General features: G+C 44.1%; 1 protein-coding gene across 1 annotated transcript; it reads left to right on the top strand.

Annotated features, from left to right (window-relative positions):
* Positions 1 to 1,563: 1,563 nt before the first annotated feature.
* Positions 1,564 to 10,721, top strand: kcna4 (potassium voltage-gated channel, shaker-related subfamily, member 4; the record flags this gene model as incomplete). Its single annotated transcript, XM_084054986.1, has 4 exons — positions 1,564 to 2,351; positions 5,619 to 6,022; positions 7,763 to 8,149; positions 10,005 to 10,721. The coding sequence occupies 4 exons, from the start codon at positions 1,564 to 1,566 to the stop codon at positions 10,583 to 10,585; spliced, it is 2,160 nt and encodes a 719-aa protein (XP_083911112.1). The 3' UTR covers positions 10,586 to 10,721.
* Positions 10,722 to 13,377: the final 2,656 nt, after the last annotated feature.

Below are 13,377 nucleotides of genomic sequence, written 5' to 3'. Positions count from 1 at the left end.
CAGACAGACAGACAGACAGACAGACAGACAGACAGACAGACAGACAGACAGACAGACAGACAGACAGACAGACAGGCAGGCAGATGTAGAGTTGATATGGTGTTCGGTGGTTGGATTTTTACAACATTCCCCCAAAAACAGGACGTGAATTTTTTGGGCAACGCCAGGAGGAACCTCAGCCTGCCTGCATCCTCCTCCAGATCATTTGGAGATCCTTTTCCTCTGAGATGTAAGTAAACCTCAGGATGATGATGTGTTGCTCATTTGGACATGTTGTGCGTAATGATGATGTGTAGTAGCCTGCTACACATCATGTGAGCTTGTAGATCTTCCATGCGCCGTCTCCTATTACTGATGTTCAGATAATAGCATCATATATTTATAATAGCAGACCTATAGCCTACTAATGATAATAATAGCATAGTAATAGCATAATGATAATAATCATAGATAATAGGCTAATACTAGAATAATAATAATAGGCTATATATCATAATAATATATATTATTATACATTGCAGTATTGTCGGTGTTTCTTAATAACACAGTAAATGCGTAGTGGACTAGCCTTTTACACCCCGTCGCCAAAAAAACAAACGGGCATCAATGTTGAAAACATCATTTTTCATCCTGTCTTTTCTTTTCTCTCCTCTAGCCTCTCCAAGACGTCAAGAAGACACATGGCAGATGTAACATAACACAAGATGTCATTTTATTAGTATTATTATTATCACCATAAAATGGCATCCAGGAGTGACCACATCATCAGAGACTGAAAAAAAAAGCAACGCATTGTTTTGGGCTGCAAGCAGAGAGACGAGATGACGACCACCTGATGGGCACAACAACGGATACTAGATATAGCCTATAAGATATATAAGATATATATATATATAGATAGAGACATATAGAGATATAAGAGAAATGATGAGCACCTGATGGGCACAACACGAGCAGCTTTAGGAGATATCGATGTATTGATCTGTGACTAAACATTAACAAAGAGAAGGACGCTATCTAAGTTGGACTGTGGATCCATAATGACACTTGTCTTTACGTCATTCATGGTGATGGCATCATCGTAACACAGCGTGGAGAGTGGAGACCATATGAATGGTGTCCTAAAGACATTGGAGACCATATGAATGGTGTCATAAAGACATTGGAGACCCCCCATATGAGAGGATATATTAACATGGAGGAGCACGGAGGACCACCCGGCGTGGACCTGCTATAACCGGAGGATCTATAAGTGATGATGCCACCTGTCGATCATTCTACCCCATAGCCTCCCTCCCTGTGTGCGTGCCGCCTTCTGCTCTGCGCGCACGCGTACATAGGCCACACACACACACACACACACGCACGCACGCACGCACGCACGCACGCACGCACGCACGCACGCACGCACGCACGCACGCACGCACACGCAAGCGCACGCGCGTGCACACACGCACTCAAGCACGCAGGCACACACACACACACACACACACACACACACGCACGCACGCGCGCACGCACACGCACACGCACACAAGCACAGGGTGGGGGTATTGTATTATCATGGAGTTCGCCATGGTGGGCGCAGACAGCCACCTGCCCTACGGCTTTAACGGGGCGCGAGCGAGAGAGAAAGAGCGGGAGAAAGAGCGCCTTAATTCGTCGTCGCGTGCGGCGGAGGAGGAAGTGGTGGTGGTGGGGGGCGAGGGAGGAGGAGGAGGTGTTGGGGAGGAAGAGGGAGGAGAAGGAAGAAGAGGAGGAGGGCACCTCCTCAACAACCAGCAGCATTCTCGCGCCGCCTCCTCATCGTCAAACGCCAACAACAGTAGCGGCGGCTCGCGCCCCTCCTCTTCTTCCTCCTCCTCTTCTTCTAACTCCTCCAACTCTATCTCCACCTCCTCCTCCTCGTCTCCACACGAGCCGGACCAAGTTCTCAGAGAGCGGAGAGGAGGAGGCTGGAGACGGAGCCACCTCCACCGGCACCGGGGCCGAGGAGGAGGCGCGGGAGGAGGCGCGCTGGGCGTCGGACACTCGGAGCTGGCGCTGCTCGGCTCCATGCAGGACGACATGATGATAGAAGAGGAGGAGGAAGAGGAGGCCGAGGATGGGGGAGGGCGAGGAGGAGGAGGCGCTGGGGAGGAGGAGAGAGAGGAAGAAGAGGTCGTTAGGACGAATAGCGGTGGAGGAGGAGGAAGCAAGTTGCTGAACAAGCGGCGCTCCAACAGTTTCCTCCTGCTCCACAGCGCCATGGATGAGGAGGAGACGCGCCGCCCCTCCTCAGGGTACCAGGAGAACCTGTACAGCGACTACGGCCGCTGTGAGCGCGTGGTCATCAACGTGTCCGGCCTGAGGTACGTTTTATCTATTTTAAACTGTTTATATATCAGTGGTTCTCAAACTTTTTCATGTCAACTTTGTCAAGGACCCCCGAAATGATATGTAGGCTATTTGGCCGCGGACCCCATGTCAAAATATGTTGTTCCAGGGACCCCCAGACGCAAGATTTGAGTTACAAATGTTTGCTGAAAAAAATAATAAAAAAAATCGGCTTTTCAAAAATAGCAGATCTACAAGCTCATAGCGGCACTCGGTGCTGCACTATGAGCTTGTAGATCTGCTATTTTTGAATAGCCAAAGTATAAAAGCACCATAATATTTTAACCTTTTATACTTTGGCTTTTCAAAAATAGCAGATCTACAAACTCATAGCGTGGCACTCGGTGCCGCGCTATGAGCTTGTATATCTGCTATTTTTGAATAGCCAAGGTATAAAGGGTTAAAATATTATGATGCTATAGGCTATTAACACATTTAGCTGGGGACCCCCTGGAACAGCCCCAAGGACCCCTGGGGGTCCCCGGACCCCACTCTGAGAACCAATGGTTTATGTGATGTTCTGCATAATGTGTTTTATGTTTTTCCTATTGTTAAACTGTTTATATGATGTTCTGCATAGTAGTGTATGCAGTGGTGGAAAAAGTAGCCTATATACTCAAATGTTTTACTTAAGTAAAATACTATCAATACTGTGATGTAGAAGTAGGCTGTTACAAGCAAGAGTTCGGAATTCAAAATGTACTTGAGTAAAAGTACAAAAGGTGACTGTTTTTGTTTGGGAGACAGTCAGCTTGCTGGCGCCCATTCTTCAGGAAAGCAACATTATTTTTTTTTGCAAAAAAATATTATTTTTATCCAAAATGATTTAATAGCCCAGTTATTGATTGATTGATGTACTTTATTTAGTAAGACATGAGAACAGTACATGACAGTACATAACAGTACATGGAAGTACAAATTCACAATACAAGGTCTACTAAACTGGAAAGCTCATTAAGCACTGAGCTTGTTTAAGATGAGATCCCCATGCACACACATCATGATGACATATAAGAGACAGACAGATAAACACACTACTATACAGAATGTCATACAATCAGCTTACAGGTTACTGGTATGAAGAGTGAGAAATATGTACAAAAGAAGAAAGAGAGAGGGGGGGGGGGTAGGGGGGTAGGTTAGGTTAGGACATGGGGTAGGTAGGTTAGGACTTGGTATTTTCAAATAGCCCAGGTATAAAATAGGGCTAAAGTGCTTAATGTATGTTTTATAATGTAATATATTTATATCTGCAAAGTAACTAGTTACTAAAGTTTTCAAATAATTGTAGTGGAGTAAAAGTACAATAGTGGTATAGTAGTGGAGTAGAAGTAAAAGTATTGAAAATGGGAAATACTCCAGTAAAGTAAAAACATCCTCAAAAGTGTAGGCCTACTTAAGTACAGTACTTGAGTATATGCACTTAGACTAGTTACTTTACACCACTGCATTAAATGTCACTGTGAGTTGATTACAAAGGACCCCAATGTAAACAAGCCAAAGGCTTTCTGTTTTTTAAATTCCTATTTGCTGACCTTGTATTATCACCATTATCACCCATAGCTATGGTCCAGTAGGTAGGTCCCTACTGGTCTACCAGGAGGCTGGTAGGCTGTTATCAGCCTTAACGTAAGTCCCGGAAAATACGCGCTGTGATTGGTCAGTAGTAGTCTCGCGTGGCCAGACTGTTGCCTCCCACAATTTTCAAATGTTTCCGGTCATACAGTCTGGGACTCGGAAGCTCTGATCATGATTAGAATATAAACCGGATGTGAAGCCTCCTCCCCACTTCCGTTTCGTCTTTACAGTCGCGCAAATTTATCCTAATATAAATCTAAATCTTCTTAAGTATATATAGCTTGCTGCTTAGCAGAAATGGAAATTAAAAAATAAAATGTAAAGATATTTAAAAAAATATTTTCGTGAACCGAAGTGCCAGATTCTTCTCTTGGATTTCGGGAGGTGTAGTTCCAGACTCTATATAGCATTCGGAGATTGTGGAATATAGGCTCTATGCACAGCAGCCATATTATCACTTCCTTCACAGGTGTTACCAATGATACTAATGAAGGCTCTGTTCCATTTAGTGTAGCACAGTGGTTTCCACGACCCCCATAACTCTGAGTGTACAAATGGAACCAAATGGACCCTTACGGGTCCATTTGGTTCCATTTGTACACTCTCAGAGTTACACACCCGTAAGGGGCCATTTGGAGGGGCCATTTGGTTCCATTTGTACACTCTCAGAGTTACACACCCGTAAGGGGCCATTTGGAAGCCCATGAGGGTCCCTGGACCCCAACTTTAGACCCACTGGTGTAACAGAGTGTTTCCAGTGAGCCAACATGCAACAACATCAGCACCATGACTCTGTTTGACCAGGAATGGAACAGAGCCTTCATTAGTATCACTGGTAACACCTGTGAATGTCTTCACAATATGGCTGCTGTGAATAGAGCCTATTGCTGTCTGGCTACGCAAGACTAGATCAGTGGTGACTTTGATTGGCAGTTGGGACAAACTTTTCCCAAAATATGATTTATGATTCTGTGCCTATGTCTGACATAACTCGGACGGTGCTGAGTCGGCGGAAGCGGCAACTCGCTCGCCCTTAGCTCGCTCGGCGGCGCCTCTCGTGGCCTCAAGTTCGTTTTTGACGGCGCACCGCCGTCCTGATTCGATCCCAGGAGGTTGGGGCTGAAAGTCTAATGATTAGCGAGGCAAGCCGCCGAGGCGGGTGCTGGAATGCATGGGCTCGGTGCTGTATTTCAAAGCTATGGGATGATAATGGTGATAATGGCCCCATTCAATGGGATGAGAACATATAGGTATTGGGTGCAGCCACTGTACTTTCATGGGCTTTTTTCTGCAAACTTCTAATAAAGCAGTGGTTTTCAACCTTTTTCGCGTTAAGGACCCCCAAATTGACACATATTAGCCCACGGACCCCCATTTGAAAAGATATGCCAGGGACTCAACCGTTTTGATTTCTTGGGGGTCCCCAATCTACACTGTATCATCATCATTAGTGTTCATTTAACTCTGAGAGTGTACAAATGGAACCAAATGGACCACTCTCAGAGTTACAGACACATAAGGGTCAATTTGGTTCCTAACTATTAATTTGGCTGGGGACCCCCTGGAACCCCCTCAAGGACCACTGGTGGTCCCCGGACCACTGGTTGAGAACCACTGTAATAAAGTGTTCAATCAATCAATCAATCAATCAATCAATCAATCAGGTTCGAGACCCAGATGAAGACCTTAACCCAGTTCCCGGACACCCTGCTGGGAGACCCCGACAAGAGGATCCGCTACTTCGACCCGCTCCGGAACGAGTACTTCTTCGACCGGAACCGGCCCAGCTTCGACGCCATCCTCTACTTCTACCAGAGCGGGGGGAGGCTGAAGAGGCCCGTCAACGTGCCCTTCGACATCTTCTCCGAGGAGGTGAAGTTCTACGAGCTCGGGGAGGACGTCATCTTGAAGTTCAGGGAGGACGAGGGGTTCGTGAAGGAGGAGGAGAAGCCGCTCCCCGAGGACGAGTTCAAGAAGCAGATCTGGCTGCTGTTCGAGTACCCGGAGAGTTCCAGTCCCGCGCGGGGGATAGCCGTGGTGTCCGTGCTGGTCATAGTCATCTCTATAGGTATGTTTAATTATATATTTATAGACATAGTCATCTCTATTGGTATGTTTTATTATCTATTTATAGTCATAGTCATCTCTATAGGTATGTTAATATGATACGTAATATATTATGATTAGACCACTGGTTAGAGTCATCTCTATTGGTATGTTTTATTATCTATTTATAGACATAGTCATCTCCATAGGTATGTTAATATGTATTTATAGTCATAGTCATCTCCATAGGTATGCATTTATTTATTTTATTAAAGAAAGAAAATGTTTTGAAATATTAATAATTAAAAACAAAATGTAGGGAACAAAAAAAATAAATATATTTATTTACTTGTGACTGCGACCCACAAATCCCCGGTCCCGAACCACTGTTAAGGGAAAAGTGCATTATATAATATAATATAAACTTTATTTATATAGCACTTTTCGAAAACAGGTTTACAAAGTGCTTAGCAATACAAATACAATACATGCACTGGAAATATGAAGGCAATACAATGATGGAAAATTTAAAAACAAAGGAAACCATACAAAAATAATAAGACCAAACATAAGCGTGAAACCAGAGAACTAGGTGACTATTCATTCTAGCTGAAGGCCATTCTAAAGTAATGAGTTTTTAAAAGATTTTTAGACCACTGACCCCCATTTGGGACCCCCATCTACACCGTAAAAGTGTTGATTGAACTCTTCAGATGTACACATAGAACCAAATTGACCTGTAAGTGTCCATTTGGTTCCATTTGTACACACATTTGTCTCAGATTCCCAGGTAGATTCATACCAATTCATACCTATCATAGGTATGCATCTACCTGGGACAGGCATAGATTCATTAGTTCTCTTGAAGAGGACAGAATTTGTTTATTATGTGACTTGGAAGAAATTGAAAATGAAATTTTCTGTTATATTATATGATTATCCGTTTTTTTAGATGACATTTTGTTGGTTAGATGATTATGAAAGACTAGTATGTTTATGTTTTTAGGAAAGGTATTTTTTTTTTTTTAGCAGATTAGGCTTAAATGGAGTTTGAAAAACAGAGTTTTTTCTATATTACACCTATGCAATGAGTAATTGTGTCCTATGACATTGGTTCTCAAAGTGGGGTCCGGGGACCCCCAGGGGTCCTTGAGGGAGTTCCAGGGGGTCCCCAGCTAAATGATAGATTAGGCACCAAATGGACCCTTATGGGTCTGTAACTCTGAGAGTTACAGACTCTGAGAGTGTACAAATGGAACCAAATGGACCCTAACGGGTCCATTTGGTTCCATTTGTACACTCTCAGAGTTAAATTGACATAGATGTTACAATATAAATTGCGGTCCAAGTGATAGAAATGCCATTAAATGGGGGTCTGTGGCCCTAATGCATGTCAAACTGGGGGTCCTTGAAATGGTTGAGAATCACTGCTAGAGCCGTAAGAAAATCTTCTCTTATGGGGGTCCCTGGCTTATCTTTTGAAATGGGGGTCCGCGGGCTAATAAGTGTCCATTTGGGGGTCCTTGACATGAAAAAGTTTGAGAACCACTGTCCTATGAGTCCATGCGGGCTGGGCATGACACAAAAATAAAGAAATCTATCTATCTATCCATCTATCCATCTATCTATCTATCTATCTATCTATCTATCTATCTATCTATCTATCTATCTATCTATCTATCTATCTATCTATCTATCTATCTATCTATCTATCTATCTATCTATCTATCTATCTATCTATCCATCTATCTATCTATCATAGTGATCTTCTGTCTGGAGACGCTGCCGGAGTTCAGGGACGAGAAGGAGTACCTGCAGCCGAGGACGGGCAACTCGTCCCTGGAGCCGGACCACGGCTTCACGCCGTTCAACGACCCGTTCTTCATAGTGGAGACCGTGTGCATCATCTGGTTCTCCTTCGAGATCATCGTGCGCTTCTTCGCCTCGCCCAGCAAGACGGACTTCTTCAAGAACATCATGAACAGCATTGACATTGTGTCCATTTTGCCTTACTTCATCACGTTGGGCACGGACCTGGCGCAGCACCAGGGGGACAGCAAAGGGGAGCACGCCATGAGCTTCGCCATCCTGAGAATAATCCGCCTGGTCCGGGTGTTCCGCATCTTCAAGTTGTCCAGACACTCCAAAGGTCAGTGGTGGAAAGTTACTGAAAGCCTGGCTGCATTTATAGGCTACTCACGTTGCTGCTTTTATTATTTAGAACAATTTTGAGAAACTTTTACTTTAGACCTACTATTATACTATAGTATTTTTCGTAGGGATGCACCGATATGGAAATTCTTGGCCGATACCGATGTTTAAAATAACAATTTAGCCGATAGCCGATATTTGTTTATTTCGTTTTTGGTGTTATTATTTCCCCCTTTTGTGCCAGGGAACAAATAAATATTCATATAAGAGATACCTGTTCAGAATCTACAGCTTGGTACATAACCAATACACCAACATAACCATAAAATGTAATCTTATCAACAACAGAAAAATATCGGCTACTGCCATCGGTGAATGTCAACTTTATATGCCGATACCGATATTGACCGATAACGGCAAATATCGGCCGATACCGATATGTGGCCGATATATATATCGGTGCATCCCTAATTTTTCGATATACTTAAACCGGGGGTCCTTGAAATGAAAACGTTTTAGAAGCACTACTTTAAGTTAAAAAATGGGAGTACGCTCGGACAGTTTAAGCCTTTTATTATTTATGTGCAAGTACAAAAAGTGACTGACCTTTCGGTCTTACGACCTTTCTCAGAGCCATGACTCTGAGGCCTAAACTTTTTGTACTTGCACCTAAATAACAGAAGGCTTAACCCATTAAGGCCTGGAACTGTGTCATTTTTAGATTTGAGCTAAAAAGCATTATTTTACACTTTGGGCTATTCAAAAATAGCAGATATACAAGCTCATAGCGCGGCACCGAGTGCCGCGCTATGAGCTTGTAGATCTGCTATTTTTGAAAAATCGTGAAATTGTGTGAAAATCTTTGAATTTATATATTTTTAAAGCGAACATTTTTAACTCAAATCTTTGCTTCTGGGGGGTCCCTGGAACAACATATTTTGATGGGGGTCCGCGGCCAAATACATATAATTTTGGGGGTCCTTGATATGAAAAAGATTGAGCACCACTGATATAGAAACATAAGTTTTTCAGAAAACTGTTGAGATTTAGGAGACATGTAGAATCGGCTTCAGGTCTCAATGGGTTAAACTGTCCGTGCTGCCCCCTGTGACGCACCGGACTGGCCGTTTTAAGCTGGGGCGCACCGGTAGACTCCCTTTGTTCTCATTTTACAATTGACCTCTTAGGCATTTAGCAGACGCTCTTAATCCAGAGCGATTTACAATAAAGCAAGCTAAACACATGCATCAAATGCATAGAGACAGTTTAGTGACTCGGTAAACTAGGATCACAGGTAAACCAATAAACCTAGCATCAGTCTAAACAATATACTGTAAAAAAAATTACAATCTGTACATAGGCCTGTCAAAATGATTACATAATCGTCTAAACGCAATTATTTGAGTTAATCGCAATGATTTTTTGCATAATCTTCATAATCGTTTCCATGTTGAAAAATGTTCACACATTTTCAAATATAAAAAATAGCAGAAATAGCTGATCTACAAGCTTACAACGCGTCACTTTGTGACGCGTTGTAAGCTTGTAGATCAGCTATTTCTTCTATTTTTTACATGTATAAATGTATTAAATATGTCAATAATTTCTTTGTATTTTTCCTGTGCAATCTTCCGAAACCTAAATGGCAAACAGAAATTAAAATTGTGTTCATATGTTCCAACGTTCAATGCAGCCAAACACGCAATTAAACCGTTAATCGCAATTATTTCAGTGACAATCAATCGTGAACTTAAATGTGTAATCTTGACAGCCCTATCTGTACAGTACATTGAAAACTTCTTGTGACTTTCTTGCATCACTTGCCCCCCCCCCCCCCCCCCCCCCACACACAGGTCTCCAGATCCTGGGCCACACGCTGCGCGCCTCCATGCGCGAGCTGGCGCTGCTCATCTTCTTCCTGGTGATCGGCGTCATCCTCTTCTCCAGCGCCGTGTACTTCGCCGAGGCCGACGAGCCCACGTCGCAGTTCACCAGCATCCCGGACGCCTTCTGGTGGGCCGTGGTCACCATGACCACGGTGGGCTACGGCGACATGAAGCCCATCACCGTGGGCGGCAAGATCGTGGGCTCGCTGTGCGCCATCGCCGGCGTGCTGACCATCGCGCTGCCCGTGCCCGTCATCGTGTCCAACTTCAACTACTTCTACCACCGCGAGACGGACAACGAGCCGGCGACGCCGGCGGCGGTGGAGAGCCTGCCGCCCGGCGTGTGCCCCTACTTCCCCGACTTCTTCCTGCGGAGGTTCAAGGGCTCGCCGTCGGGGTCGTCGCTGGGCGACAAGGGGGAGTACATGGAGATGGAGGAGGGCGTGACGGAGTCCCTGTGCGGGCTGGACAAGAGCCCCAGTAAAGGCAACGGGACGGACATCAGCCGGAGCAACAGTAACTCTAAGGCCGTTCAGACTGACGTGTGACGACAGTAGAGAGAGAGAGAGAGACGCTGGTCCTCGTTTTTTTGTACGCGCTCCCCCCCCTCCCACGCCCCCCGATAAACACACAGCAGGTGGTCTGGTCGCCCTCTTAGCACACACGTTTTAACGCACACGTTACCACACGTTACATCATGTTACTACACTCACGCACGCCGGCGCGCATACACACACACACACACACACACACACACACACACACACACACACACACACACACACACACACCACACACACACACACACACACACACACACACACACACACACACACACACACACAGGTATATATCCCATTAAGACCTGAGGCCGATTTTACGAATGCCTTCTGAATCAGTAGTTCTCAAACTTTCAGGAATTTTCAAAAATAATATTCAAAAATAGCAGATGTACAAGCTCGCAGCGCGGTACGAAGTGACACGCTGCGAGCTTGTACATCTGCTATTTTTGAATAGCCAGCGATGCTAAAATCTAGCATCTAGCTAAAATCTAGCATCTAAAATGACTTTGCTTTCCTGGTTTTAATGGGATATATATTTATACACACACACGCACACGCACACGCACATGTACACACACACTACACACGTATGCACACACAGTACAGTAGTACATTGAAGTCCCCCAAAAACACAATGTTGCATTTTTCTCGTGGCTGCTTTAGAACAAATAGAAACAGAAAGACGAAACAGTACAGTATAGTATAGTCTCACCAAATTACGACCAACGTCTCTGCCCGATGGGTCAATCGGTTAGACTTGACCCATGTGGGCTTCCAAATCTAAAAAAACATCATGAAACCTAGAATATAGACAGAGAGAGAGAAAGACAAGACAGGCTAATGCATTCGCACTTTATGAGTTTCATTTGTCAATAACGAAGAAGGAAAGAGAACACGATCATTTTTGCTGTTTATGCAATAAAGTCAAATTTGTTTGCACTAATTATTGTAAACTCTGCTCGGGTTTCTGGCGGACTTTTGGACGTTTGTGTAGTTGAGACAGAATCTGTAGGCCATGGAAAATGGCAATCATTTAATTTAGTTCATCCCTCCTGAGACCACTTTAGGTGAAAGAACGTGGATATTTTTTTCTTTCTTTTTTCACTTCGGAGGACAAGGCAAACTGGTTTCCACGCGTTCGTCAATAGCTCCAGGAATAGGCTAATAATAATAATATGTATGAAGTAACATATTGACTTATTCGCAAACAACAACGTTCAGTTAAGTCAGCAAAACTAGGGCTAGAAGTTTCTAATTCTATACACATACAATGTTTTTTTTTGTCCCCCCACAATAGGCCAAACTAAGCCTTGTGTCCACTAACCGTGACAAGCCAAGCACAGGATCCGTCTCTTAAGTCTTCATTGCTTTTGAGAGAAAAATGACTTGAATGGAGATGTTTTTTCAAGGCCCTGGTCTCTCCTCTCCTCCTCCTCCTCAGTGTCATTATTATAAAACCACCTCAATGTGACAATATCCCTTTACACATGGATGCCGGCCGGCCGGAGGGGAATTAAAGCTGCAGCAGAATGACTCCTATATACCGAGGGAAACTTCATACCGGGGGGGTTGGCAGGCAGGCAAACCTGTCTTATTGTCCTGCTGGAACCTCGTTGCACAAACGGTGTTTTTCCACTGGAGGACTGTTGGTTGTTGTTGTCTCTCCCAGCTCACAGGAGGATCCCCCCCGCCACGAGAAAGTCTTCCAAGGTATGTACCTTCTTTTGTTTTTTTTACAATAAGTTGTGTTCATTCACTGTAAAATCCTTAGAGTCTTAAAGCAGCACTATATAACTTTCCTCTTCTACCCTGGATTTGAAACCGGTTTCATGCGGAAGTGCTGACATTTTTTTTTTACTACAGCTAATAGAGCCTGCCTGCTTGCTCAGGGGATAAATTGAATCTTGACCTTCGGGTCAAAATTCGTGTCAGATTGCAAGCCTAGGCATTGGCACTGGGTGAAAAATAAGGGTTACAAAACCGTGGGATGAAAATCTAAGAAAAAAAAAAAGGATTGACAGTCTACTCAACTTAGTCCTTCGTCTATGTCGATATGGAGAAGATATAGCTGTAGCTATTCCTCACCTCTTGGAGATATCTATGTATTCCTTCGTGGTCTATCTTAGAATATTCTTGGATATTCGTTTGGTAGCAGAGCGGTGTCTCTAGTGCATTGGTTCTCAAAGTGGGGTCCGAGGACCCCCAGGGGTACTTGAGGGGGTTCCAGGGGGTACTCAGCAAAATGTGTAAATATAGCATCAGAATAATTATGACCTTTTATACTTTGGCTATTCAAAAATAGCAGATCTACAAGCTCATAGCGCGGCACCGAGTGCTGCGCTATGAGCTTGTAGATCTGCTATTTTTGAAAAATCTTGACAATTTGTGCAAATCTTTGAATATATATTTTTTAAAGCTAACATTTGTAACTCAAATCTTTGCTTCTGGGTCCCTGGAACAAAATATTTTTAGATGGGGGTCCGCGGCCAAATCCATATCATTTTGGGGGTCCTTGACACGAAAAAGTTTGAGAACCACTGCTCTAGTGAAAGGCTGACTTATGACTAGAGGTGTGACTTCCTGCTGTGACCAAATTAGGTGCTTTCGTGCTAGGGTTCGTATCCTTCGTTACTCCACCCCCTTTGCGTCATTAAAGCATCATAAACGAATAGGCCCCCCCAACAAAGAATGGCGCTTGCATGCGTGCGTAATTGTGCGTGCGGAAGCGTGAGTTATTCTGGGCCACGAATTACTCACCCTTTCACTCGGCGTCGTTG

This window comes from Gymnoscopelus microlampas (assembly GCF_963454915.1).
Source record: "Gymnoscopelus microlampas genome assembly, chromosome: 1".
Classification (NCBI taxonomy): Eukaryota; Metazoa; Chordata; class Actinopteri; order Myctophiformes; family Myctophidae; genus Gymnoscopelus; species Gymnoscopelus microlampas.
The sequence above is the reverse complement of the archived record's forward strand: the minus strand, read 5'-3'. Positions and strand labels throughout refer to the sequence as shown.